The sequence below is a fragment of the Diorhabda sublineata genome, chromosome 7 (genome assembly GCF_026230105.1).
Source record: "Diorhabda sublineata isolate icDioSubl1.1 chromosome 7, icDioSubl1.1, whole genome shotgun sequence".
NCBI lineage: Eukaryota > Metazoa > Arthropoda > Insecta > Coleoptera > Chrysomelidae > Diorhabda > Diorhabda sublineata.
Genome location: NC_079480.1, coordinates 15,887,254 through 15,914,427, shown reverse-complemented (window position 1 = coordinate 15,914,427; position 27,174 = coordinate 15,887,254). Strand labels below are relative to the sequence as shown.

Sequence of the window (27,174 nt, the reverse complement as noted above, 5' to 3'; positions counted from 1 at the left end):
CCAATCAATTTATTTTAATCAATTTTCTATTAGTCTGCATAACATTATTGATATTAGTTTTCTGTATACATGATTATTAAAAATGTTCAAAATTCTCGAATGAACGTTTTGTATTTTTAGGTGTCTATTTGATTGATGTAATTATTAGTAAGAGTACATGAAAAGTGTTTAGATTCAGTGACATTTATCAAAAATTGATAAATGAACATTACCCTTTGGTGATTTGCATTTACCCGGAGATCATTCATACTCACTAATGAGAAACTTATTAACGCCATATTGAGGTAATGGTCACTTGAACGACATCCAAAATAATTACAATTATAGAATAAGTTGAAAGAACATTTGGGCGATTAAAAAACAAAAGTGTACGTCTCAATTTTTTAATTTTGAATGAAGCAGAAGCAATAATAAAAGAAGTCATAGGAGAAGATTTAAAATATGCTATTTTAATAAAATTTATTGTTTTTTTGGAGAGAGAATCTACATAATTCTTTTAAAATTATTTATATTAAGAAGTCTAGTTTCTTTCACTCGTGCTTACTCAATGTCGACCAGCCTTTTTCTTAAATAAAACATCTCACTTTTGAATACGTTTTCTTACAACCTCTACAAATAGAATACATTATAAATCAGTTTTATTTTTTTAACACAAAAGAATTATATAAGTAAAAATACAAGTAAAAATTAACATTCGATGGAGTGTGTGAAATGGCCTTTATATTAATTTGAGGAGCAGTAGGTTTATCCTTATAGTTTCCCGAGTGGCTTTAAATTTATTGGACTCTTCCGGATTACAAACACTGAAGTTAATGTTATCGTCTGTTGTAGACTTACAGTTTTGTCGATGTAAATATCATCAAATTGCTAATCCCAGTGGATTCTACCCCTTCCTATTTTTCAAATATCTTCAATTCCTGTATATGTTTTTTCATATTCCTCAATTTCCAATCAAATACATCTTCCTTTACATTATGCTTCCTTGATACAAATATATGCAGCCCATAGCTTTTTATTCTTTACTTTGAGATCTATGAATGCATCCTTAAGATGCATTTATAGAGAGGTTTTTGTTTGTACAACGCAATGGCCGAATTATAAAAAATGAATAACATTATCATTTTGAAGGAAATAATATTTGAAGAGGAAAATATGATTTTTGTCGATAAGATGAAGTTTCTCTAACGAAACTACATACCTTGACAAGAGCCTTGAATAATCAAACTGTTTTCTCCTAAAAGTTTACTAAGGCATACTGAAAAACTAAAAATTAAAAGAATTATATTTTGTATATATAGTAATTATCTCTTCAAAAAGTAATTTATTTTGGGAAGAGCAAATTTAGAGGTTTTATTTTCAAATTAATAAAATGTATTGATTGTTCGACTTATTTTATTGGATTGAATTGAAACTAAAAGTTCTTAGCATATTATCCAAATCGAACTACATAATTTGCCTGATTCGGCAACATTTAATTAATAAATACTTGAATGCTTAGAATATGGCAGAATCTTCCACAAATTTGTTATCTAGATAATATTCCTAGGGGAAAAATAAAACTGGTAGGGTACTATTTCCTACAACTTACAAATAATCCTTGAAATTCTTACCATTATTTTCCAATTCATGGAGCTCCAATTTATTTTCCTTATCTATGTAAATGAATTCAATCATTTTTCTTCTACGAAAAATCTACAATTAAATTTTTTGATCACACAACACAAATTTATATTCTTGTTCTGTCTCATTTTTTCTTTTCATTACCGCTACCTAGCACAAATTAAGGCGCTCCAGAACATGTTGAATTTGCAGCGCATGTACCGCCGAACGATTCCGTTGAGGTTTTTGTAACAATTACGCAACGGTTTCGACCGCTAAATGCAACTATTGTTTCACCAATTTGTACATCTAGCTATAACATCTTCAGATGGTTATGAAAGGAGTTTTAAAACCTACTCATCAAACTAGAGAGTTTTCAGTCAAGAATTCGTTAAAATTTATCAGTAAAGATAACAGAAATTAAAGCCTATCCATCCTGCAGACCTTGGGATATATTGAGGGAAAAAAATTCTCTGGTACTCTAATCCTGTTTGTACAAACGGATTGGAAGGCAGAGTAAGTTTGAAATTGGTTTATATATCCAGCATCCAACAAAAAAGAGTGATATTTATCAAATTAGCTGTAATCTATGTTGGGCAGACTAAGAGATCTGCTGATGTCCAGTTTAAAGAGCTCATAGCTCATTTCAAATATAGACGGACAGAAAATTCGGGTATTGTCAAGCACGGCGATTATTGGTGCATTTGAAAGCATTCAAATTGTTAGATGTAAGAAGAGTTTAGGTAAATACATTTACTTTACGACTCATTCTCTAGTTCTTTAGTTAAGAAATAAATAATTTTTCGCGGGAAGAGGTTCATTGGTGGAAAAATTTAGTACAAATAGATAGGTCAAGTCAATAAGTTTTAGTTTACTTTCGACGATACCTTGACTATCAACGCGCGTCAAACAATGTAATTCTGAGTGTTAGTGTAGTGTGTAAAGGAATAGTTGCAGATTATGGCGCTGCATCATCCGTAAATTATCCTCGGTAATTTTAATTGCTTTTTCACGAACTTCTTTTTTCTCCATGTATTATGTACAATTTTGACAGATATTATCGTTAATGAAAATTGCACTTCTGCCAAACCGACATCGCATTTTCAAAGTTATTCCATAAATTCGGTATCTGTTAGATCAACTTACCGACTCACATTGTAGGGTATAAGGTATTTTAACTAGTTATCAATCAACGTTAGGGGTTGTCGTAATTTGTATAGTGTTACAATACTTTATTTAAAATAAATATACAAACAAAATATATTTCTGAAGTATCTCTATAGATTTTCATTAAAAAAATATACATACTTTTGCACTCATAAAATTTGTTTATTCAGTCTTATCAGAGGTATCTTTTCGTTTCTTCAGATCCTCCGCTAGGTACCTAAACCTCTGCATACATTCTTCCTAAAAAATACAGCAAATATACTGAGTTGTTCGCCACTTATTTTATAATTGAAATCAATTTTGCTATTTAAAATTAAAATTATGATCATCATCATCATCGTTAATTTCAAAATACAGCAACAGCCAATATTTTGAAAAATTGTATCAAACTATAGAGGCTTAAAAACGAAGTGAGTTACATTTTAAGGAAACTATAGAATCTATTAAATTTTTGGATCTATCTGAAATTCGCAATTCTGGAAAATTTCACCACTTCCTAAACCCTTACTCTATCAAAGAATCGTCAAAAGTCCTGAGCCCTTCCTAACAACACGAGCTGTCAAATATTTTGTCCGAAAATACATTTGATGAAAAACAGCAGTTTCACTGATAATTACTGTCTTCTTGCTCCTTCATCGGCAATATTATTATGACGAAAGTAATTGCCTTAAAATATTTTTAGTGTCAACAACAAGGATGTTTTTCATAATAATTTCACATTCTGGTTAGACCCATAGATAAAGATTTAGAAGCCAATTAAAAGTTACTGCCATAAAAGTCACTTTATAAAAAGATTCTTTATTTGAACAGCAAAACGACACTATTAGCAATTAAAATTACAGTGTATAATATTAATTATTGATCGATCTTACATACAAAAAAAATGCAATTGTAAACTAAGAATATGTAATTCAGCAAGATAATCAGTTTAATAAAGTATTTGTTGAATTGCAGATCAGCAACTTTTGTGTTTGTTATAACGGCTCGAAGTTCAATACTATATATGAACTGTGGGTTAGCGAACTCTAATTTCTCCATCTCCCGGGAAAGTTTTGTAAAGGACGGACAAAACTGGTTGTGATGGTAGTATATCTTGTTGGATTTTCGGCTTTTAAGATCCTGTGTAGTCTTCGGAGTTTGTGCAATCCTATTATTGTAAAGATCGTTACAATTGCTTAAATTGGGGTCATCCGGAAATGTAAAGGATTTGCATTTTGTAAACTGATGAGTATTGAATGCAGCTTTTCTTCTTCTTTGGCGAGGAGGTGAAGTTGATCCAAAAGAATTTTCTCAATTGCTAGAGGTTTGATCTTAGGTAACCATGTGTACGATATGGTTTGTGTTCTGAAATGCTTTCGGGTTTGTTCTGAAACTACATCTTAGTTCGATGAGGTGCGTTCTTTGGAGTATCATAAATTTAGGAGAAGTGCATTGTATGGAAATTTTCGTAGCCTGTGGATAAACGGCTATGAAATAGGTTTTTGACATCTCTTGATGAATATGGAGTTAATTGAGATGAGTAGATATTCGCAAGGAGCTTCTTCGGTGGTAAGCTGGAGTATTTCTTTCACACAGTCGAAGTTTTCTTGAAGCAATTGTTCGTGCATAGATATTCCAGACCCATATTTCCATGTATTGGTACAAATTTCCATTGGAGGCTAAGTAGGGACATAGAAACACCCTGTATGAACAGTAGGTCAGCGAACTGTAACTAGCCGTTTGTCATCGATATTTAGTGTTTTAAACAAATGAACCAGAAAATCTCCCAAAATTGAAATACTTTCTAATTTTTTTTTTTCAAAGGAGAATTATATGTGGGTGAACCTAGATAATCAGTCCAAACAAAAGTCCAGAACTATAAGTGCATAAAAGCTACTGGTCCTACTATACAGTAACAGCATACCAAAGCTATCTATTCGAATTTATTTTGTATTGCTCGGAATCGTCGATTAGTATTTTTAGTTCATTAAAATTTAGGAATGTATTATCATCATTAACGGCAGTTTGTCAATGATCAATAGTTTTTTGTACAGTACAGTTTTCCATAAACCGTTATTATTTTTTAAATCTTAATTATAGTGCAATATGAGTGGCACGCCGGGATATGTTTCTTGGAATAGATGCGTAACTTTTTGTATTCTTGCTTGGTTAGTTATACAGTGCTTTTCAGATAAAAGTATCCACCTTTAATAACTTTTGTAATACTGGTATTTAGAAAAAATCCAAAAACACGTCAATTTATGTTGGAAGGGGCAAGCATTATGGCTTATTTATACTTACTGGAAAAGCCACCCCCTCACCCCTAGCTGCATCCCCTTTATTTTTTTAAATTACTTTTCATATTTTTTATGTAAAATTTGGATACTCCTCTTTGAGCTGATTTCAAAAATGTATAATACTTGTAGGTTAAAGTGGTTAGTTTATGAGATAAACAATTTTTCTTTTAAGAGCACAAATTTTACTTATTATTTACTTTCACCTTATTTGCCTGTACTAAAATGGGTTGTACAACAGTTCAAACTCTTTAATCTTTTTAACTGTGCTATTTATTATGAAGTTACAATAAGTGTTCAAAATGAGTACCATTCACTTCCATACAATGGTATAATCTATTTTGAAATGCCTCTCTGACATTGCTTAATACGGCTGGATTTAATTGTCGACATTCATTTTCTATCCTCTCTCGTAAATCATCCAGAGATTCTGGTTGGGTAGCATAAACTTTTGTTTTTAAATACCCCCATAAAAAGAAGTCTAGGGGTGTTAAATCCGGTGACCTAGGTCATCATCTGCCCCCTTCTACCTATCCAACGAGCGGGGAATGTTTCGTTTAAAAATTGTCGGACAGGCATAGCATAGTGTGGGGGAGCTCCGTCTTGTTGAAATACCAGTAAATCTTCGGAAAGGTTATCATCATTTTCTATTATTGTTGTAATACGTGGGTCAACCCTTTCCCTGAGTAACTCAAGATATGATTCACCATTTAAATTTCCGTTGATGAAGAAAGGTCCGACAATGTGGTCACCTAGGATACCACACCAAACGTTTAACTTTTGGGGATGTTGTTTATGGAATTCACGCATAATATGTGGATCACTTTCAGCCCAATATCTACAATTATGCCTACTTACTAAGCCATTTAATGACCATGAGCATTCATCAGAAAAGCAAATATTGTTTAACAATTGTGGATTGTTATTGATAATTTGCGTCATTGATTCGCAAAACTCTAGACGACGATCAAAATCATCTTCATTTAACTCGTGCACCAACTTAACTTTGTATGGGTGGTACTTGAATTTATGTAGAACTTGGAAAACTGTAGAAGATGAAACACCGATCGCTCTACTTATTGTTGACAACGATTGGGGTTGTTGAGCCTCTAAGCTGACTTGCCCTAAAATTGCCACTTGGATTGCTTCGTTATTTACGAGTCCCTCTCGCTTATGCACTTTATTGCAAACAGACCCTGTTGTGATAAATTTCTCCATCAGTTGAATTACATACTTATGAGTTGCATGTCTTCCGTCATGTAATTCGTTAAATATTCTAGCAGCAGCTCTTGCACAATTATTATTTTGGTAGTACATATAAACCTACAATTTCAATTCTTTCTTGCAAAGAGTAAACCATTTCAGAGAAACAAAATAACTAATGTATCATATTACACTATCAATAGTGACTACAAATTCTAGTTGACAATGTCAAACTTTAATAAAAAGTAGAGTTTTTTGTTGTTTGGATTTTTTAAGTAGAATAAATAGCACAGTTAAAAAGATTAAAGAGTTTGAACTGTTGTACAACCCATTTTAGTACAGGCAAATAAGGTGAAAGTAAATAATAAGTAAAATTTGTGCTCTTAAAAGAAAAATTGTTTATCTCATAAACTAACCACTTTAACCTACAAGTATTATACATTTTTGAAATCAGCTCAAAGAGGAGTATCCGAATTTTACATAAAAAATATGAAAAGTAATTTAAAAAAATAAAGGGGATGCTGCTAGGGGTGAGGGGGTGGCTTTTCCAGTAAGTTTAAATAAGCCATAATGCTTGCCCCTTCCAACATAAATTGACGTGTTTTTGGATTTTTTCTAAATACCAGTATTACAAAAGTTATTAAAGGTGGATACTTTTATCTGAAAAGCACTGTATATGTTACTGGCAAAGCATATAATCCGGCATTCTATATAATGCCTAGTCATTTCAGGAAATGACTAACTATGGTAGGCGAAGTATTTAATATATCCACGTTATATGCTTTGACTAGGCAATACATAGAATGGCAGAGCAAAGCCCGTAGAAAGAGATGTACGGAGTTAAGACGTACGGTGTTTACGATTTCATAGGTCAGTCTGTTCCTAACCTAACCTAACCAGTGTACAGATCGCAATGGCTGATATCGTCAAAGAAGCGTGAAGAAATCGATTCTACTAAAATCTTTCAAAAGAAAAGTTCGTTAAGAATTCGCTGAGGTTAAATAATGAATGTTTGTTAAAAAAAGGGATATCTGTGAAAAGTAATAATATGAAAAAGAAACCTCAATACTACTGGCTACTACAGCAAAGTTCAAAAATTTGGTGCTCTGTAATTTTCACAGCAACGGAATACTCAAAGTTGCGGTGCTAGGAAAACGTGACGCTAACAACGCAATGAAAATAGTTACAATACATTGATTGTCGAGGTGCTGAAGAGTCAATATCATGAAAGTGTTACTGGGCACAATGGGATTTCTAAGCCGTGTAGAACGGAGTATAGAAAATATGGGAAAATGTAGATGGCAAGATCTTACGATCTTACCTACATCAAGACGACGAGAAGTGCTCACGGAGATTCATGGTAGTAATAGTGGAGAACATTTAGGGAGTGACTTAATGGAGAAGTTGCGAAAAAGTTTCTTTTGGTTTGAATACGACGACGAACATTGTGTCGCAGATCTACTGAGTGCGTAATCAGTAAAAAACCCAGAACTATATCACGAGGAGAGCAGTATAACGTAGGGGTACTTTTTAAACAAATATCGATTGATGTGTCAAGTGTCATTGAATGTCGAGGTAATAAAATAAGGTGCCCTAATAATTAATAAACGAGTTAATTTCCATGAGATAATGAATCTAAAAATCAGGTATCTCTAAAATTAAGATTAGGTATCAACTAAGCAGGAAAATTAGGTGCTTGTGAGAAATTTAGACGACGAAAATCATATGTGGATGGGAGAAAAATTCAGGGTACCTGATACTACTATAAAAAAGGCAAAATGTAAAATAAATTTTTAAAATGTGGAATATTTAAGTGCTTTAACTAAAAAAAGAAAACATTGCAATACATTCAACGTTATGGGTGATAAAAGCCATAGAGCCGCCATGAGTTATGTAATACGTTCAGGGGATGATTTTTTATCTTCAAAACTGTTAGACAATGAGGTGCTAATTATGTACTCACTAAATAATCAGGAGACAGTCAAGTAGAATCATTTTCACAGTGTTTGGAGACCCTAAAAAAACTAGTAGATTTTTCCATTTTGAAAACTGACATAAAATTAGTTAGCTAGCATTTATTATGAACTGAGTTACATTTTACATCTTAACTGTTTTTCACTCAATTTATTAGAAAAAATACAAATTATGGAGTTTATTAGTTTTTTCTCTTCAGCTATTGGTTTTGGTAAAAGAATTCAAGAATAAATAATAATTTCGAATAAAACAAGTTATAATTATATTTCATAAAACTTATCCTGAAAAAAAGTTTTGATATGTGAAGGGTTGCTAATTTCACTCCTGTGTAAGTAACAGTAACATATTGAAATGTATATTGAAAAATACCTGTGGTTAGTCCTTTGCGAGTGCACAAAAATTATAGAACTTCGAGTTTCTAGCTTTACTGAAATTTTAGAAAAAAACTCAATTTCAGTCACCACCTTTTAAGGGTGATATCTCGGAAAGGGGTGAGCTGAGGAAGTTTCCTTATAGGGAAGACTTCTTAATTTCATACACCCACACACCTCCTGAATTTTGTCACATGAATTAAGAAACACCCTATATTATTTATTTGGTTTATTTCTACTTCCTGTACATCATGCGCAGGAATTCTTTCTTCTCTTAAATTTGAATAAATCAGTAAATATTCTCAACTTTTATTCAAAACCAGTAAAATTGGATTCACGTGGTTAAAGACATCACAATCCGTAAAGTTAAAGTAATGCAATAGATAATTAATAAAATGAAGGAAAACGGGCATCTAAGGGAATTTTTTCCAGCAAGCAGTAATAAGTCCATTCTCAAAGCCAGGCTGCCAAACAATTTCACAGCTAATGGAATAAAGGAAGAGACAGATGAATACAAAAAGAAGACAGTAGTACTAAATACATCTATTGATGACTTTCCATTCTTAGAGGAACATAAATCAAAAACAATAGAGATAAGTTTAAAGAAGTTTACAAACAATTTCTCATAAGAACCTGAAAAAGAGCATTTTTTTTCTCTAATTTGGAAAGAGTACAAGCTTTCCTTAGAAGTACAACAAACTAGAAAATACTCCCCCTCATAATTATATCTATATAGAAGCAGATGATTTAAGAAATACCCAATTTTCATACATTTCTCATTTAAAAATGTATTTCAAAAGAGGAAACCCATCTTAATTTTAAATTGTACTTGTAAATGATATCTTTATCTATAGTAAAAAATCAAAACTATATTTGTAACTTTTTATATGTACATTATTGGCTAAATTTATAGAGTACCTTACTTTATTTTTGTCAGGAACGTGTTCAGCTATCCTATCCCATCTATCACAAACTCCCTTGGGAAACTTCAAAAGAGCATCTTCCAATGCCTTTTGCTGTGCCTGTCCCCAATTTGTTACACTATCATAGGGACCAACCTCTTTCTTTGATTTTTGTTTTACTTTAACTTGTATTTCATCATCCTGTTCACATGGTAATCTATAGCCATTTTCTTTCATCTTATTTGCCATATATGTGACTTCCGGTACAGATCTATAGAGAAATGCAGCAATTTTTTCCCATCTTTCAGTTGTTCCTTGAGGAAATTTTTTTACTAATCTTATTAATTCTGTTAAATCATCATCAGTCCAAAGGCCTCCTGAAACAAGAGGAGGAGGAGCTGAAGTACCACAGTCACTTTTTGGCTCTGTATCTTGAAGTTCAAAGTTAGGCCCTTCTGGAAGTATAAATTTATTCCTTTTTCTGGTGGTTTTAATCCTTACAGGTTCAGGTTCTAGTTCTGGTGTCAGAGGTCTGTTAACTTCTATCTTATTTTTGACTGAAGATGTTAAAAATCTAAATGCAGCAGGGATGCATGTTATTAAGAACCAGACAAATTTTGGTATTTGGATAGGAAGTGTATCTAATACTGATGGTTTTGGTATAATAATATCTGGATCTTCCTCAACTTTCCCTCTGTTTCGTGATTTTTTCTTTCGAAGTTTTTGATCTTCCTAAAAATTACAGTGATTTAAAAAGATATTGCAATAGATGTTATAAAACAAAAACATTATCAAGATAAGAGACATGTAGGGAAATCTAAAGTTAGTTATAAATAAAAATAACGTAATTTAGTTAATATTCACAAATATTTACCAGAGTCAGAATTTTCTCAAAGTAGACTCCCCAGTTAACCAAGTATTGTCCAATAGTAATAATAACAAAAAGAATTACTAAAACTTCAGTTATTCCCATTTTACGAACATATCTGTAGTAGAATATACCCGACCTCCAGTTAGGAAGTCCATTGATGAGGGTATCATCATAATACTTTCTTTTGGCAGGGCTTTTTAAGACTTCATAGACTGTAACTAAATTACGGAATTGTTCAGAGGTATCAACTTCTTTATTTTTGTCTGGATGTAGCTTAAGAGAGAGCGTTCTGAATGCTGATTTAATTTCAGAACTGGTAGCATCCTAAAATTTGATAATTAATAAAAAGACTTAAGTACGTGCAATTAACTTACTTTAGAAATATTAAGAAGTTCATAAAAGTTTTGTTTGACATCGTCTACAGCATCAAATACTTCTAATTGCTCGGAGTCCCAAGCATTTGTTGAAGTAATCGAAAAAAACAGAAGAGAAGATAAATAAATTATGTTCATATTTCAACCATAGGTATTATCATGCCAACAACACAAAAGTCAAACCAATTTATGGAAAGTTCCATTGGAAACTTAATGATGTTTTCTTCTTCTTTTTCTGATGTAGGTATCTTCATTTGAGAAGTCTACTCACTTGACACAGTTGAACTAATCATTCTCAATGACTACTTAACTTTCCGAAGCGACCTGATCGTTCAGTCATCTAATCGAATAAAGATGAAACCAATTGAGCATTTTCAAATACAGAAAAATATCGGAAATTGATATACACAGAAATAGACCTCTTCCATACATATGCATCAAGGATTAATCCATCCATGAAAACATTTTTAATACATATTAAGTTCTAAATTTCAATTCTGAAATAGAAAACAGATTAATGTCATTTGTAAACTTGATTTTTTTTGTTTTGGAGTGAAAATATGTATAAAGTATAAAAACATTATATATCACTTACATTTATTAATTTAAAATTATAGAATTCATAAGAATCAAAAATCAATATTCAAATTACCACTTGACATAAATTTTGAGTTTATTGATTCTGGTTGCTATTAAAATTGATTAGATTATGATTGTTAGAGAATACTCAAGAACAATAATATTTAGTGATCTTAGTCTTAGTAATTAGCTTATTAGTGTTAGATATTAGATTATTATTCTAGAATAACGTAGATGTTTTTAGGTTCATGTAACAAAGTTTGTAATAACATAAAAACAATAAAAAGTTCCACTGTGTACTACTCCTTATTAATAAAAGAATAAAATAAAACAAAAAACTAACAGGTTATGGGCCCAGGAAAGCCCTAACTGAAAAAGTGCCATAAAGATCAACATAAAAACAAAAATAAAAGTAACTTGTGCTTTTTTAAACGAAAGTCAAAACAATGGCTACTGAAACTGAAGAAATACGTAATATTGAAAAACTGATGCTCTGAATTTTTTGAAATTTGGGACTTTTAAACAGGAATCTCTTTTAAAGCTAGTGAAATTTATAATATAGTAATGGGAGAAGAAAAATGGAAAATTTAGCTGGAAGAGAGATAAGAAAACCTGGATATAAAAAGATGCGAAAACGCAGAAAATAATTATCTCTACAGTGGTTAAAAAGGTGATAATTTATATAATGAACTGTGAAAGTTCAGCCCAGATGTACACAAAATTAAAAACACTCATTAAAAGGAACACAAATGATCAAAAATGTTATTTGCTTTGAGAATTTTTTAGTTGTCAATTTGAAAAAGGCACTGAGTGTAGCTTTTCAAAACAATTACACAGTTTGTCCACATATATGTAGAAACATAGACATAGCACCTTTTTGTAGATACAAAAGTGCTAGTATGAGTAAATATGAGAAAAGTAATAAAAATTGTTCAGGAAACAGAAATGAAACTAAGAAAAATGAAAAAATGTTTTGCAAAATTTGTAAAAAGGACAAGAAAAGCAATTACCGAAAATAAAGGAAAGGTGATCTTTGTAGGAGACAAAGTTATGGTTTTAAAAAATAATCAAAAAATATTTGAAGGAAAAAAGAATGTCCCAGGCTTATTTTCAGTAACTAAATGAATCAAATGAAAACAAAGAAGAAAGTTTTTCGTTGAAAATTTAACAAGAAAAAGTAAATGACTGGCATTGAAAATTAACATAAAAAATATAAATAAAATGATTGATTTAGAGGTGGTATTAAGGATTGACTGGAAAAGTAGAGATTGTGACTTCTCATTCTCATCAAACAAAATTTCCATTTAATTCAGAAAGAACAAAGGCTACAAGAGCATTGGAAATTATCCATACTCATTAATGTGGTCCAATTGATCCACTAACCTGGGATAATGAAACTATATTCTCACTCTTATTGATGATTGCACAAACTGGACAGAAATGTATTTATTAGAATATAAAAATGAAGCTTCAGACTTTATACAAGAATATCTAGAAGCAAATGAAAGATACAAAAATATGAAAGTTTCAACAATGGTGACAATGGAGATGAATATAACAATGAATTGATAGACTACTACAGAAAAATGATAAAGTAGGAGCTTCAATTGAACACTTATTGAGAAAGTTAGATCACTATTATTTGGCAGTCAAAGAGAAATTTTAGGGTGAAGCAGCCAGAGTTAAATATTAAACCGAACTCCTACAGAATATATACCAATTAATAAAACACCAACCAAAATATGGGCAAATAAAAAACCTGGTATTGAAAGAATGCAAATTTTTGTAACAGAAACATATGCAAAGATACTTGATGAAAGAAGTGATTATTTGATGAAAAAAATAATAAAATTATAATTAGAAGAGATGTTATAATTAAAAAGAATAAAAATGAAATAAAAATTTCAAAAATAGATATAAAAATTGATGATGCAGAAGAAAATGAAAGCCTTAAACAAGAGAAAGAAAATAATATTCAACAAGTCCAAGAAGAAATGTAAAATATTGAAGAAGATAAAATACAAAGCACACACGAAAAAATAAAAATATGGAAGAAAAACTAAAAGAAATTCCAGAAGAAAGAAAAATTCAAGTAAAATTAGTGAAAGAAAATTACCAATAAATGAAGAAACAGAAAAAATTGTTACTGAAAGCGATATATTTATGAAGAAAGTGACGGAGAGGAATCAACAAGGCTTTACAAGTAGAAGAGAAAGAAGTATTAAGAAACCAAGTCAATACAATGATTATGCTCTCATAACATATAATGAGCAATGCAAAGTGAAGAAAATCAATACTGGGAACAAGCTATAAGTAAATGATGAAAACGAATCGTTTGAAAGAAACCAGACATAGGAGTATGTAGATCAAGAAGAAGCGAAAAATAAGAAAATCTTGACAAATAAATGGGTTTTTAGAAAAAACGATAATGGTATATTTCTAGCAATATATGTTCATGACAGATGACGAGTTATTAGTTGGAGAAACCATAGAAGAAATAGATATCTTGTTAAGAAAACTAGAACTAGGCTTATTCGGACATTACGAGCAGCCAACAGCTTGCAGCCTTCGAGCGGTAGTATGCCTAATTCTTAACGCCGTTAACCTCAAATAACGATCATCTACTACCGCAGCCTTGTCCGGATCTTCTGGTTAGCTGCCCTGTTTCTTGGTATAATAACTCTGGATATGGTACTTTGTTAAACTCCAATTACCCCGGCGACGTATCTTGACTGCGGATATCTTGTATGAAGCACATCAATTAGTAACAAAATAATTTTCACTAAACAATAACACAATTTCCTTAGAAAGTTCTCGATCTCAATGCATTCTCCAAGACAGAAATGATTTACTCAAAAATTTTTGCTTCCAAAAAATTTGTAAGAAATTGTGATATTTTTTTGTCCATGATAAGAAACAAGAAATATCTATTAAGTTGATACATATACAGATTGTCCCAAAAAAACTAAAATTAAGTATTAAAAAATCCTAAAATACCAGTGATGCGATAATTTTTGTGGGGTATATATATTTTCAAACTGATGTTTCGACCATATCGACCCATAGCTATACTAATATTTTGTTAATGAAACTTTTATTTCGAACTTGTCATATTCATAGGTATATCTGGTGTGTTTTATTTCTAAATTATTATACATATATGCAATATTGAACATATGGTATTATTTACAAATATGATTGCTTTATTGTTTAGAACTGATTTTTCAATACCCTGGACTTTATGTATACAATTCGAATTCAATTTTGAGCACATTATTCACTTTGATAGGATAAAAAAGAAGTAGATTTTATGTCAACATTTTGAAAAGGTGAGTTAATTTTATTTTTTCCTATAAATATAAGTATTATAATATTCAACACTTATATTGAATTAAAATACTTTTTTCTTTCAATCCAAATGGACCTGAAATTCCACCAATTGGTAATTTATAAACAATATCCTGAAATTTTCTATCTGGAGAAAATTCCAACAGTTGTTTATTGCTGTTAGCTAAAACTTTCAATTTCCAGATTGCTACATTCCTAGCTTTACCATGTCTTGCAAGAACATAAAAATCGTTTTCAGTTAGAATTCCACCACAAATGGCAGCCCAATGAGCTTTGTGACCTTTGCATAAACCTGGAGAGTTATCTTTCTCTGTGTCATAGCTAATTATTTATTAAGGTATTCAACAACAAGAACTAATAGAAATGTAATAAAAAAGGATACGGTACTAACATAATACTACCACCAAGCAAACTTTTCTTGATAAAATCATTGTCTAAATAACCATTGTATACTTTAATTTCAGTTCCAATTGGTAACACTTCTTTTGCTAAAGTTGCCATATTATCAACACTAAACATTTCTCCGTTGTTTGAAAAATTATATTTTTTTGCAGTTTCAAATAAATTTTGAATACTGTCCTTTGTAGGATTTCCCACACACATGGCAAGTGCAACTAAACCACACTGAGGCCCATCTTGTAGAAATTGGTCAAGTTTTTTATAATGAAATTCAATTGGATTTGCTATTTCCGTCATTTGAAATAATGTACATACTTTATATACTTCTGGATATAGCTTAGCCCAAGAAAAATCTTCCATTTAAAAATCTTATAACTTCTAGGTTAGAATCAGATTGATATATTTAGACTACAGAATATTTGAACTACAACAATGAATACAAATAAAATACAAAAATGTGTTGGAAAGGATGGATTTCAGAGAATGAATTATCTTTACCAGGTAAATTTCCATATTAGTATACTTATGTTTTAGGTGAAAAATATGAGAATATAACAAAAATGGATGAATATTTTCTAACCCTATGCTTAGTTTGCTATTTCAAATCGAGTGTACTTGTTTCCAATTGTACAGACTATGTTTCTCCATTGTTTCCTATTCACAGCATCCAAAATGTTTATCTTTTAGTCTTCCTCTTTTTCTTTCCTGTTTGTGACTTCCCATCTTTATGTAGTTTCTCCTTTCAACTCTTTACGACCAAATACATTCTGATTTTAGATTCTTCAACTTCATTATTATTTTTATTAGTACTTTATTTATAAGATGTTTTCTTTATTTGGTTCCCACAGCATTGCCTCCTTTTAAGGTACTAAGTTTGATACTCTTTTCACTTTTTTTGCTCCATGACAGAATTTTTTAAAATTATTCTTCATATTGTTTTCTCTTTATTTGAGACCTTTGACACTGAATAAAATTTTATTCAACTGTGGATTTTTAGGAAGTCTTTTGTAATGACACCAATCTGTGTTTTGCTGTAGAAAGAGGAATATAGGTATGCTAAGTTATGGATAAGACGGAGAACAAGGTGTGTCTCGGGTTAATATTGTCGTTGTTAGGAGAATATATATTTGAGCATAATAAGCTTGTTTAGGGAGGTAGGAAGAAGTATGGTACAATATGAAACGACCTTTTCCTTCACAAACAGATCATGCAAATTTAGATGAACTGATAGTAACTGTGTATCGATGGATATTCAGTGGTTTGGCGATAATTGAGGACATGAATAAATTTTGTATACTATTATAAAAAAACTAATTAAACTTGTAAGAGTGAAGCTATGAGCTGTACTAAAAGAGAGTTCACTAGGAGAGTCATTGTTTACAGAGACACTAGGTAAAATTCGATTTGATGTTTGTTGAAAATAGGGTTACTTTCTTTGTCAGGGAGCAGAAAGGTAGCGATGAGGATAATGTGAATTTGAGAGGGTAAATTTTGTGAAACAGGTCTGTAAACATACGATTAGTGAGTCATATTTTGATTTTGAAGCCGTGGTGAGCCTGCATTATTAAGAGTACCAAGAGTATTTGATAGATGACCATGAAAATTAGAAAATGTGTACCTTTATCTTATAGTTATTTTAAGAATGTGATATTTTATTTGTTCGCGTTGGTTTCTTAAGAGTGAAGAGTTATTAATAAAACAAAATTAATATGAGGGGATGGAATTAAAACTTCACATATTTCAAATAACGCATTTTCTCTTCTAATAACATCCAGGCATGTTCCAATCTGATTTCATTTTAATTTTAATAAAGTTCGTAAGGTACTATTAATTATATCCCAATTATAATCTATTGGATTGAAATAGGGCTATATCAATGCTTGCATATCTATAACTTCCATGTAATTTTTGATGATTCTCGAGCATTTTTATGTACATAGAAAATATGGCTCTCCATATTGATGGCACCCCTCCATTACTGATTATTCATACCTTGGCTGCATGCAGTATTGTCAAACCCATTGTAGGCTCTTCTGTTAACTGAAAAATTGATCCCATACAAGAAGATTACATTTGACCACTGGTGAACCTGATAGTCCAGATACATCTAGTTATATGTAGTCGTGCCTTACAATATGCTATGGTTAAAAAAGAATCAGTCTCAGGCACTCTGGACCTCGAATTGAACTGAAATTAACAATGAGTATCATTACATTACAAAGTAATAAACTTTTATTTCTAGATTTGCAATATTATGATAGCTGAAAATGAAGCACAGCATTCTGCCGCAAATTTTTATTCAAATCTTCTCATTGGCGTATCAAGGAAAACAGTACAAAGGATGTAAGTTTAAACTAATATAATCATAATGTCTGTAAATTTTGGAAACTTTCTTTATTTTAGGGAAATAGATATGAAAAGAACAATTTGCAAATCTTGTAGGTGCCTAATGATTACAGGAATTACCTGCAGAGTAAGAATAAAAAAGAAAAAGTTGATATATACTTGTTTGAAATGCCATACAAATAAAGTGTTTCTGACATTAAAAAATGATTATCAATGTTGGACTCAGACAAATCAAAGTCTAACAAACATTTTTGATTATTCCATGGAAAAAAATAGAGAAGTTGACAATACAAAAAATTAATGAGAGGCAAATATACACAAATTTAACACAGAAAACAGGACTGATATTTAATAATAAAATATGTATGTGGAAACATAAGACAACGCAATTGTAGTTATCATTTATTAAATAATGAGAAAATTATAATTAATTTTTTATTTTACACATTAGATTTTAGGAATACTTAGGTTTTTTAACAATTTATATATATTGCCTAGAATATAAATGATAATAAATTTTATAGGTTAGGTCGTTATAAGTAAAGTTGAAATTTATAGGTTAGGTTAGTTAGTTGTTAATGGCGTTAAATTTTTATAGAATTTGTTTTTTCGAAATTTACAAGATATGCATAAATTACACTTAAGTTATTTAAATCAGTTTTGTTCTAATGTTGCTCTAAAAATAAACGTTTTTTGTAGTTTTTTTCAGTAGTCAAAACTTTCGCATATTCATAATTCGTATTGTTTATTTAGATCTCTCTGTGGTAGAACGTTGTTGGTCGAATATAGAAACATCCTGTATATATATTTGATACATAACAGTTTTGTTCGGTTATATATAAATTACGTTCAATTAAATAAAGTATTATTAGTTTTCTCAAACCAAATAAACGGTGAATCACTAAATATATAATAAATAGCTATCAAGTTAATAACATTAAAGCAGATATCTTTTACTTACCGAATCATGGAGTGATCAAACGAATTAAGCCTAACCAAAAAGTTACGAGTAATTTTCGATTTATCCTGAAAATCTTCGAAGGGTATATCACTAAATAATCTATTAAAGGTGGGAGAAATAATACAGAACGACTTAGTAACAACATTACTACGATTTAGACAACATAATATTGTCATTACTCGCGTATGGCACGAGCTGTGCGGCGTTCCTAGCTGTAAGAAGTTTAGGCCTTGTTCGCACTATGCTAGTGATTTAGTCTAGTAGCAAGTAATTTAGTAGCTAAATTACTCGCTACTGGCACAAAATCGTTCGCACTTCGCCTTAGTGTTTAGTTTAATTCCAGTACAGTTTACAAGTGAGTGGTGTCTTGTAAGATGAACAGCCTACAGCGTAATAAAGTGAATCAACTGATTAAGTTAATCTTATCAGCGATTTTAGAAGTGGTAGAAGAGGAAATTTGTGTCATTGGTAAAAAGAAGCTGTGGATAAGAAAATGGATCGATAGAAGAGACAAACTAGGAGCTACTAATTGTCTTCTGAAGGAATTAGCATTGGAAGATCCCAAAGAATACTTCGATAATTTGAGAATGTCTGAAAGTTGTGTAAATTTTCTGTTAATGAAAATACAATCTCAAATTCAGCGTGAAAATACCCTTTTGAGAAGTGCGATTCCTGCAATTACAAAATTACAAGCAGTTCTATACTTTCTTGCTACTGGATGCAGTTTAAGGACACTCACACACATGTTTAGACTCGGAAAATCAACTATTTCCGAATTCATCATTGAAGTTTGTGAAGCAATCTATGAATTACTAAAGGAATTTATCAAGGTAAGATTAAATAAATATAGCTAGATACATTATGAAACATTTATTTATTAAGACAATAATTTTCAACATTGTTTGATATAACTTTTTATTATACAATAAATGCTTTGTTTGATTCCATCAATTTTGATTATCGACATTAGCGTTTTGCATTGCTGTAGAAATTAAATCTGACGTAATGGTAACGTTACTCTCAGTTTCGTTGTTGTTTATATGGCCAAATGGAAACATATTTGAGGAAAGCTGATAGTCATCAACATGTTCAGCATGATGAATAGGTAAAATGGCCGAAATACATTCAGTCGCTCGCTCTTCCAAATTATAGTTATTGGTCTCATTATAATACATTGGAGAATCGCTAGATGGTGATGGTGATGAAGGTGCTGACGTCGAATTCTATTTAAATAAAGTTGAATATGTTCTTGTGCTTCTAATGCCGATAGTAAAGGCAAAGATTTCAGTTGAAGACCCTGAACCACTGTTGAGTTAGTAGAGTTAGCTATTTCTTTTAGTTGTCTAACCATGCTGGAGAGCTGGGCAATTTTTTTCTTTTTTGCTGGAGGTGGAGATGTAAGTTCACGAAAATTCTCCACCGCAGTATTATTTTGTTCAGTATCTGTACCATCAGTGTGTGAACTACTGGATGCCTGAAACAAAAAAACCTGTGAGGCACTCATGGGAATGGCCCAGGGGGGAAGCATAGCTTTATTTGGCTTTGATTTTATACGTGCAGAAGCCGAAGTGCATAATGAGATAAACGTAAAAAAATAAATAGAAAATAATGTTATAACGAAGTATTCATTTTATTTCATGAAAATACAAAATAAATTGTAGGCAATCGTGTATAATAATTTATTTACAAGTAAAATAATATTATTTTTTTGATATTCCCTCATGTTCTATGAAAGATACAATTGGTTTATGGTAACTTAAGTATGATACAAATGTCAAATGCCGCACAAGTCATTTTGTTTTCAATTTAACCACTCTGAGAATCCTTTCGGTTATTTAAACAACAGTTTTTTCATTTTGAAACGGTTTTTGATTAAAATTGCTGAAAAAGTAAAAGTGCTAGATTAACACTATAAGGGAACAAAATGTAGCTGAGCTCTTCCTGTTTAAAACCTTATGCCAACAAAAATCGCAGCTCTTTCCGTCAAAGAGTTACAAGGAAAAGAATGGGTGAAAACATCAAATCGCGTCGTCCGATAGTGACTCAGAGACTGCGCAATGCGCCGCGCGGTCCCCACTCCTGTTATTATTGCATATTATTGCATTTTCATCCACTTATGTTATACGATATGTTCCAAGTTTCAAATCTCTAGCTCATCGGGAAGATAGTGAAGAATCGATTTCAAAATTATCGTCGTCTCGCTCGTTTTTTCTGCCTTCATTCCTCTTCCTGCGAGGTCCAAAGCCTCCGATAAAAATGCTATGCTTCCAAAAATTTTATTAGCATCAAAGTATTCATGATTTTTTTTTCAGATTCCTACTACTACTGGCTGGAAAAAAATTGAAAATGGTTTCCGAGAACAGTGGAACTTTCCAGGATGCTGTGGAGCAATCGACGGCAAACACGTCGTCATTAAGGCACCCCTGAGTCAGGAAGTTTATACTATAATTATAAAGAGACAAACAGCATTGTCTTAATGGCTGTTGTAGATGATAAATATTGCTTTAGTTATATAGATGTTGGGTGTAATGGAAGGGTTTCTGATGGAGGCGTATTTCGTGACTGCAGTTTGTACCAAGAATTAGAAAACGGTGTTCTACCAGGGGGTCATGTCCTAGTTGGCGATAATGCATTTCCCTTGAAAGAATATTTATTAAAACCTTTTCCGATCGATTAACACTACAGCAAAAAATTTTTAATTATCGTTTATCTCGGGCTAGAAGAATAGTGGAAAATGCATTCGGTATACTAGCTGCCAGATTCAGAGTGTTTGAGAAACCAATGCCCTATAGCCCTGAGAAAGTTGTTAAGATAGTGAAGACCTGTTGAAAATCACAGAACAAACAGTATGAATACACATTAGATAAAGAAAATTATGAAGCAGGAGCTGTCCTTCCTGGTAATTGGAGAAATGAACCAGAGTCTCTCGGAATGCAACCGCTACCAATTTCTTTAAGTAACCGTTCATCCCAAAGATCTATAGATCGTCGGGAAAAATATGCAAATTATTTTGTCGGAAGCGGATCTGTCCCTTGGCAGGCACGAATGATACATTGAAAATTACCAGCCCACCAACACCAGAGTTTAAAAATATTGTATTGCACTGCAATAAAATAATAGGTATGAGTAGATAAGTAGGTACGTACCAGATTACTTTCACTTAGTGTCAGCAGTGAGGTTAAGTTTCGCAAGGGTGCATCCAATACACTGAACCATTTTACAGAAGGAATATAAACCGTGTCAGTTCCAACGCCTGAATTTTTGGAGTCCTTTATTTTTTTTAACTCTTGCGAGTAGGTCGATCTAAAAAGGAATGGTTATCGTTAGGTAAAACTAATTCTAAAAACAATAGTAGTAATAATAACTAAGAACCTATTATATTATTGTAATAAATATGCTGTTGAAATAAAATAATAAAATTATGCACTAACCTGATGTTTTTTATTTTCAATTTAATTTCCTTTTCACCAAATCCAGGGATATTTATGGTTTTATCTAAATCAGAGTAAGCGGATTGTTTCACTAGTTTGTTTTTATAATTAGGGGACTTAATATTCCACAAGCATTCATGTTCCAGGTATTTGGAAACAAATTTTAAAGTCGTTTCTTCACTCCAGCGAAACGTCATGTTTACTATCTACGTACTAATGAACTCGACTAAACTCAACAGGTTCGCACTTGTTTAGCCGGTGAGCCAGTGAGCATGGACGCGTGGTGGGGGGTGCTACTCGCCCGAGAAGAATAGAGTAAAATGGATCGACTAAACTAAATTCCTTACTAAACTACTCGACTAAATTTTTAGTGTTCAGACATATTTAGCTACTAAATTACTTGCTACTAGACTAAATCACTAGCATAGTGCGAACAAGGCCTTACAAGTAGCGTTAGAAAATCGCGACAAATTTCCTGACACAGCAAACATTATTATCAATTACTTTTACGTTGACGATCTTTTGACAGGTGCTGAAACGATTGAGCAAGTTATTGAAATACAGAAACGATTATCGACTTTGTTGAATAAGTATGGATTTATGTTACGTAAATGGGTATCAAATCGAGTCGAAGTGCCGGAGCGATGATTGCTATATCGTATCTGAAGACGAAACAAACAAAAACCTTGAGTTTGTTATGGCGAGCATGTTCTGACACATTATCGTATAAAGTTATAATTGATCATCCTACATCTGCCGCAACTACCAAACGTTTAATTTTGTCGTCAATATCAAAACTATTCAATCCATTAAGCCAGAGGTGTCAAACTAAAGTAGAGGTCCATATATTAAGTTTTGAAATCGTAGGTGGGCCGGATGGAAAATAAAAAAAATGAACTCAATTATTACATTTTATTTATTAAACTCTATAAGTATATATAATATACTGTTGTTAAAAATCATATCAAAGTTATAAAAGATGGTAGGTAATTATGTTGAACTCGAGGATCCAGATACCTGACTTCTCTTGTTTTTGAGAAGTTCATTGATATCAGATATCATAGTCGTTGTAGTTATTTTAAGAATTGATTGCAGATGTTGATTCGTAAGTCTTTGCGATGTTTTTTCTTAATTATTTTCATGACGTAAAACATCTGCTAACATAAATAGGTGCTACCAAACATGCAGAGAATGCGTGCTGCATGCTTTTTTAATTCCGGGTAATTATCCAAACTCTTGAAATATTGTGTATAAAATGTAAGAGCGTTAATCTCATTAAATTTTTCTTTCAAAATACTGTCCGATTGAAGATCTATCGACTCCATTTGCAAATGAACTGGTGCCTGTGAAGCTTCAAAATTGAACGGATTGTTGAAAATTTCATTCATTTTGTGAAAGTCTTCAAAACGATTGTTGAATTCCATAATAAAATTTTGCAGAAGTTGAGAATATCCAAAAATTTTTTTGGTTCACTGTGTCAAATGATTTTAAATGAGGGAAATGGTCTAGTGGTTTACCTTTCCAATATTTAATTTCCCAATTGGACTGAAAAACTTTGCACTCACTATCAACTTTATGTTTTTGTGACATTATGCAAAAATGGTAATAATTATGGAACTCGACACAACAATTATGGACATGGCGATACTGTCTTTCCCTCTCTCGCTTGTCTAGGTACTCACTGTCATTGAAATTACTTATACATCCGTAGACTTGAAAGAACGAGTATTTGAAACGTCCGTAGAGGAATCAATTGAAGTCTAAAAGCTCTAAAAAACATGATTCTTCTTTCTGTGACACATTGTGATCGCGGGCCGTATCTTTGGCATGACTGCATAGGCCTTCTTTCGCCTAGATTGGTGTTGACAAAAATTATGATGGAATCCTTATGACAACTTGAAGTTCGATGGGATGATACACTTCCGGACAGCATCGTAAAAGCCTGGGTGCAGTTTACTGAAAATCTTCAAGTCTTAAATAATTAAGAGATAACCCGACAGGTTGTCATACCCAATTATGATTCAATTCAACTACATGGGTTTTGTGACGTGTCTCCAAAAGCAAAAATCATTACATTACCTCGCCTTGAGTTATATAGTGCTTTGCTATTGAGTCTACTATACAGCAAGGTACAATCATCTCTAAATATCAAAATAAATAGCGGCACGTACCTACTGAATATAATACCGCGGATATCGCTTCTTGACAAATGGCTCCACATCCTTTTAAATAACAAGGTTTGGGGGAATGGTTCACAATGGCTTCTCCAAAATGAACAATCTTGGCTCAAGCCAATTGACTTAATTGAAACTGATTTGGAAAGGCGCAAACCACAAAAAGCTCTAACAACTACCGTAAATCAGTTCATCTTATTCTCAAAATTCTCAAACTTTATACAAGCTTCATGTTTATGCTTTATAAACAATATTTGCAATAAGCTAAAAAATTCAGCCCGCGAATTAACACCCGAAGAATATGACAATTCTTTACTTACTTTAATTAAGATTGCACAGAATGAGTCATTCAAAGTAGATATGAACTGCCTAAAAAATGCAAAACCTTTATCCAGCAATTATAGATTGAAAAATCGAGATCCGTTTATCGATTCTAATGGTCTATTGCGAGTGGGTAGTAGTCTATCAAAGTCAAACCTGCGATATGACGATGAGCATCAACTTATTCTTAGCCCTCCTCACATCTTAACCAGTTGAATCACTCTAAATGAGCATCACCTAAATTTACTTGTTGGTTCACAATCGGTTTTGTACTTAACAAGAAAACGCTTAGTTAGGAATATCATCAATAAATGTAACATATTTTCGAATAAATTCTAGAATTATATAACGCAAAATGACAGATCTTCCGGCTGATTGCGTTTGATTTTTTGGGGACGTAATTGAATTTTCAAAAATGAACGTAATTTCTGATACGTGGATATATCAATGTTATTTTTATACTGATAGTACTTCGCAACATTGAATATTGTGACCAAAGTGTAGATGCCTTTAATGTTTTCGACAACTCTTCAAAGTATACCAAAAGTACATTTTCCGAAAAATATATTTTTGTATTTCTTCTTCATTCCATGCTAATTCATATTTTTTTTCTTCAAATTTCTGGCAACAAATCTAAAGTTAATTTTGCTGCTTTTTTCGATGTCTCTGGTGGATTATTATCAAAATCATCACTACTATCAGTATCTATATTATTTATTATAAATTGGTATAATTATGTCCTACTAAAAGTATATGTGACGTATCGCTTTGTATATTACTAATTATTTGTTATCAAGTTGTTGCATAATCATATTTGTGAAATAAGAATAAAGATTATCGAACACAAGTTAGTCATTCGGGAATGATAGAAGGGAGAACTTGTGGACGACTAGCGAAGTATACGAGTGTTTTATTTCTATCAAGGAATGTGTTAAAGAATATCTGAGTGGCCGATATATACAGGGTACATAACAGTATATTTAATGGAAATTGCAATTTTCATCAAACCACGAATGGAAGCTACCTTAAGAATTTTAAAAACTGACAGCGGTGTCATCTATTTAAGAGTTGACAATAGCCAACTAAATTCTCGTCGATTTTTGTTGATTCTCCATATGTATGTGGTGTGGGCAAAGTGCCGTGAGAAATGATATTTTTCTACGACCATGCGTTTTAACCCACTTTCCCGCACGCATTTTAGTTTTGAAAGTGTCACTTTCCCGCACTAGTGCGGGAAAGTGACATTCTTCAAAGGAGAAACAACTATCAAACCACCCGGGTTTGATATCAGTTGCTATGACAACCCAAGCGTGTAATTGTTACTAAAACGTCAAAGTTGTTCAAAACGTCTTGGAAGTGACCGAATAAGAACAATCATCTAAATTAAACCACATTAAACCGAATCCGATACAATAATATTAATGGATTCATCCGACGAAGAACTTCCCGAAGCCATTTTAGAGGCTGCAAATGAAGCTAATTCCGAGCTGTTACCTGCCAAATCCAGACTAAGGTATGAGAAGCAATACGACCATTTTGTTACATGGTGTAAGGAGAAAGGCGCCAAAATTTATAAGGAAGAGGTATTTCTGGCGTATTTTTCAGAAATAAGTAAGGTTTTGAAATCTAATACATTATGGTCCCGCTATTCGATGGTAAAAAGTTTAGTAAAAAGAAAACAAAATTTGGATATAGGAAACTTCCATAAGCTTACGTCGTTTCTTAAACAAAAAAATATTGGTTTTCGAGCACAGAAAGCACAAGTTTTTACCAAAGAAGATATATCCAGGGTTATGCTAGCTCCCGATGAAGTATACCTGATGATTAAAGTGAGTACCATTTTTGCACTGGCTGGCGCTCTCCGCAGATCCGAGCTTGTAAATATTACTGTCGACGACATTCAAGATAAAGGCAACCTAATTGTTGTGAAAATTTCTGATTCCAAAAATCATTCGTCAAGATCATTTGCTTTATCTGAAGAAGTAAATGATGGAACCTATTTGAAAGTACGCAGATTTACGACCACCTACCATTCCACACCGCCGATATTTTATTCATTATAAGAATGGAAAATACTCAGTTACGCCTACCTAATCCGGAACGTTATACAGGACACAGTTTCAGATGTTCTTCGGCAACGTTCCTAGCAGACTCCGGCGAAGAAATAACCAAACTAAAGCGCCTCGGTGGCTGGAAGTCTACTACTGTCGCTGAGGGCTATTTGGAGGACTCTGAGAATCAGAAGAAAAAAATATCAAATAAAATTCTCTGTACTACAAATGACTTAAACCGTTGCCGTCACCGTCATCGTCATCTTTATGCGACCTGCAACCGATGCCATCCTCACCAACGTCATCTACCTTCCAGTTGAAACCAAATAACTCCACTGGGCCGGCAATTCTTACTAGTCTACAGAATGCAACAAATTGTGTTTTCAATATTAATATTTATAATAATTAGTTGTTTTTAGTTATATTTTTATAGTTTTGTATAAATTTTGTATATTATGTTTTTTGGAATAAAATAATTTTAGAAAAATGGGTTGGTATACTTTTTTGTATATGCGGTCGTAGAAAAAATAATGTTCCTAACTCATGCGTAAAGTGTCTTTCCCGCACTTGACTGCTTGCCGCTCCGCGTCGTTCGGGACAACTGCAGTCGCGTGCGGGAAAGTATCACTTTCCACACTTGTTAGGAAAATAACTATTCTCACAGTGTGAGAAATATGTGGTTTTGAAATTAAGTTAGCTATGAGAAATACGCCACTTTTCATAGCAGTTATAGAAAAAATGTTGTGTATTGTATTTTCATAAATACATAAATACTGAAATTAGGTCGAAACGCTAAAATTATTTTCTGAGCAATTACGATCGGCAAAGCA

The 27,174-nt window shown here is 32.1% G+C and overlaps 4 protein-coding genes across 11 annotated transcripts; 2 read left to right on the top strand and 2 right to left on the bottom strand.

Moving 5' to 3' along the window:
* Window positions 1-423: 423 nt before the first annotated feature.
* On the bottom strand, window positions 424-14,389 carry LOC130446984 (dnaJ homolog subfamily C member 1). 8 transcript variants are annotated; one of them, XR_008910201.1, is made up of 7 exons: window positions 10,735-11,259; window positions 10,364-10,684; window positions 9,511-10,221; window positions 2,908-3,006; window positions 1,611-1,692; window positions 1,199-1,263; window positions 424-609 (listed from the first exon to the last, which is right to left on the bottom strand). XR_008910201.1 is itself a non-coding variant. In XM_056783564.1 (5 exons), the coding sequence occupies exons 1-4, from the start codon at window positions 10,870-10,872 to the stop codon at window positions 2,929-2,931; spliced, it is 1,248 nt and encodes a 415-aa protein (XP_056639542.1). In that variant the 5' UTR covers window positions 10,873-11,259; the 3' UTR covers window positions 424-1,692; window positions 2,908-2,928. The 8 variants fall into 8 exon arrangements, 3 of the variants coding, with proteins under 3 accessions (XP_056639542.1, XP_056639544.1, XP_056639543.1); XR_008910198.1 differs by lacking the exon at window positions 1,199-1,263 and having other exon boundaries at window positions 10,735-14,387; XR_008910202.1 differs by having other exon boundaries at window positions 424-1,263; window positions 9,506-10,221; window positions 10,735-11,263.
* A 230-nt stretch (window positions 14,390-14,619) lies between these two features.
* Window positions 14,620-15,613, bottom strand: LOC130446983 (actin maturation protease). The gene is made up of 2 exons (XM_056783563.1): window positions 15,044-15,613; window positions 14,620-14,982 (listed from the first exon to the last, which is right to left on the bottom strand). The coding sequence occupies exons 1-2, from the start codon at window positions 15,418-15,420 to the stop codon at window positions 14,688-14,690; spliced, it is 672 nt and encodes a 223-aa protein (XP_056639541.1). The 5' UTR covers window positions 15,421-15,613; the 3' UTR covers window positions 14,620-14,687.
* Window positions 15,484-17,832, top strand: LOC130446890 (ribonuclease P protein subunit p21-like; the record flags this gene model as incomplete). The annotated part of the gene is made up of 3 exons (XM_056783396.1): window positions 15,484-15,561; window positions 17,303-17,403; window positions 17,464-17,832. Coding segments are annotated over 3 exons (423 nt in total), but the record flags the coding sequence as incomplete, so codon positions are not given.
* Window positions 17,833-18,181: 349 nt separating this feature from the next.
* Window positions 18,182-22,631, top strand: LOC130446982 (uncharacterized). The gene is made up of 2 exons (XM_056783562.1): window positions 18,182-19,197; window positions 20,680-22,631. The coding sequence occupies exons 1-2, from the start codon at window positions 18,742-18,744 to the stop codon at window positions 20,842-20,844; spliced, it is 621 nt and encodes a 206-aa protein (XP_056639540.1). The 5' UTR covers window positions 18,182-18,741; the 3' UTR covers window positions 20,845-22,631.
* Window positions 22,632-27,174: the final 4,543 nt, after the last annotated feature.

Coding starts and splice junctions, on each gene's coding strand:
- LOC130446983 (XM_056783563.1), bottom strand. CDS start 15,420: ATGGAAGATTTTTCTTGGGCTAAGCTATATCCAGAAGTATATAAAGTA. Junction 14,983..15,043: donor GGTAGTATTATGTTAGTACC/GTATCCTTTTTT, acceptor ATAAATAATTAG/CTATGACACAGAGAAAGATA.
- LOC130446982 (XM_056783562.1), top strand. CDS start 18,742: ATGAACAGCCTACAGCGTAATAAAGTGAATCAACTGATTAAGTTAATC. Junction 19,198..20,679: donor TACTAAAGGAATTTATCAAG/GTAAGATTAAAT, acceptor TTTTTTTTTCAG/ATTCCTACTACTACTGGCTG.
- LOC130446984 (XM_056783565.1), bottom strand. CDS start 10,872: ATGAACATAATTTATTTATCTTCTCTTCTGTTTTTTTCGATTACTTCA. Junction 10,685..10,734: donor AACTTCTTAATATTTCTAAA/GTAAGTTAATTG, acceptor ATCAAATTTTAG/GATGCTACCAGTTCTGAAAT. Junction 3,007..9,510: donor ACGTTCCTGACAAAAATAAA/GTAAGGTACTCT, acceptor TGTATTTTTTAG/GAAGAATGTATGCAGAGGTT.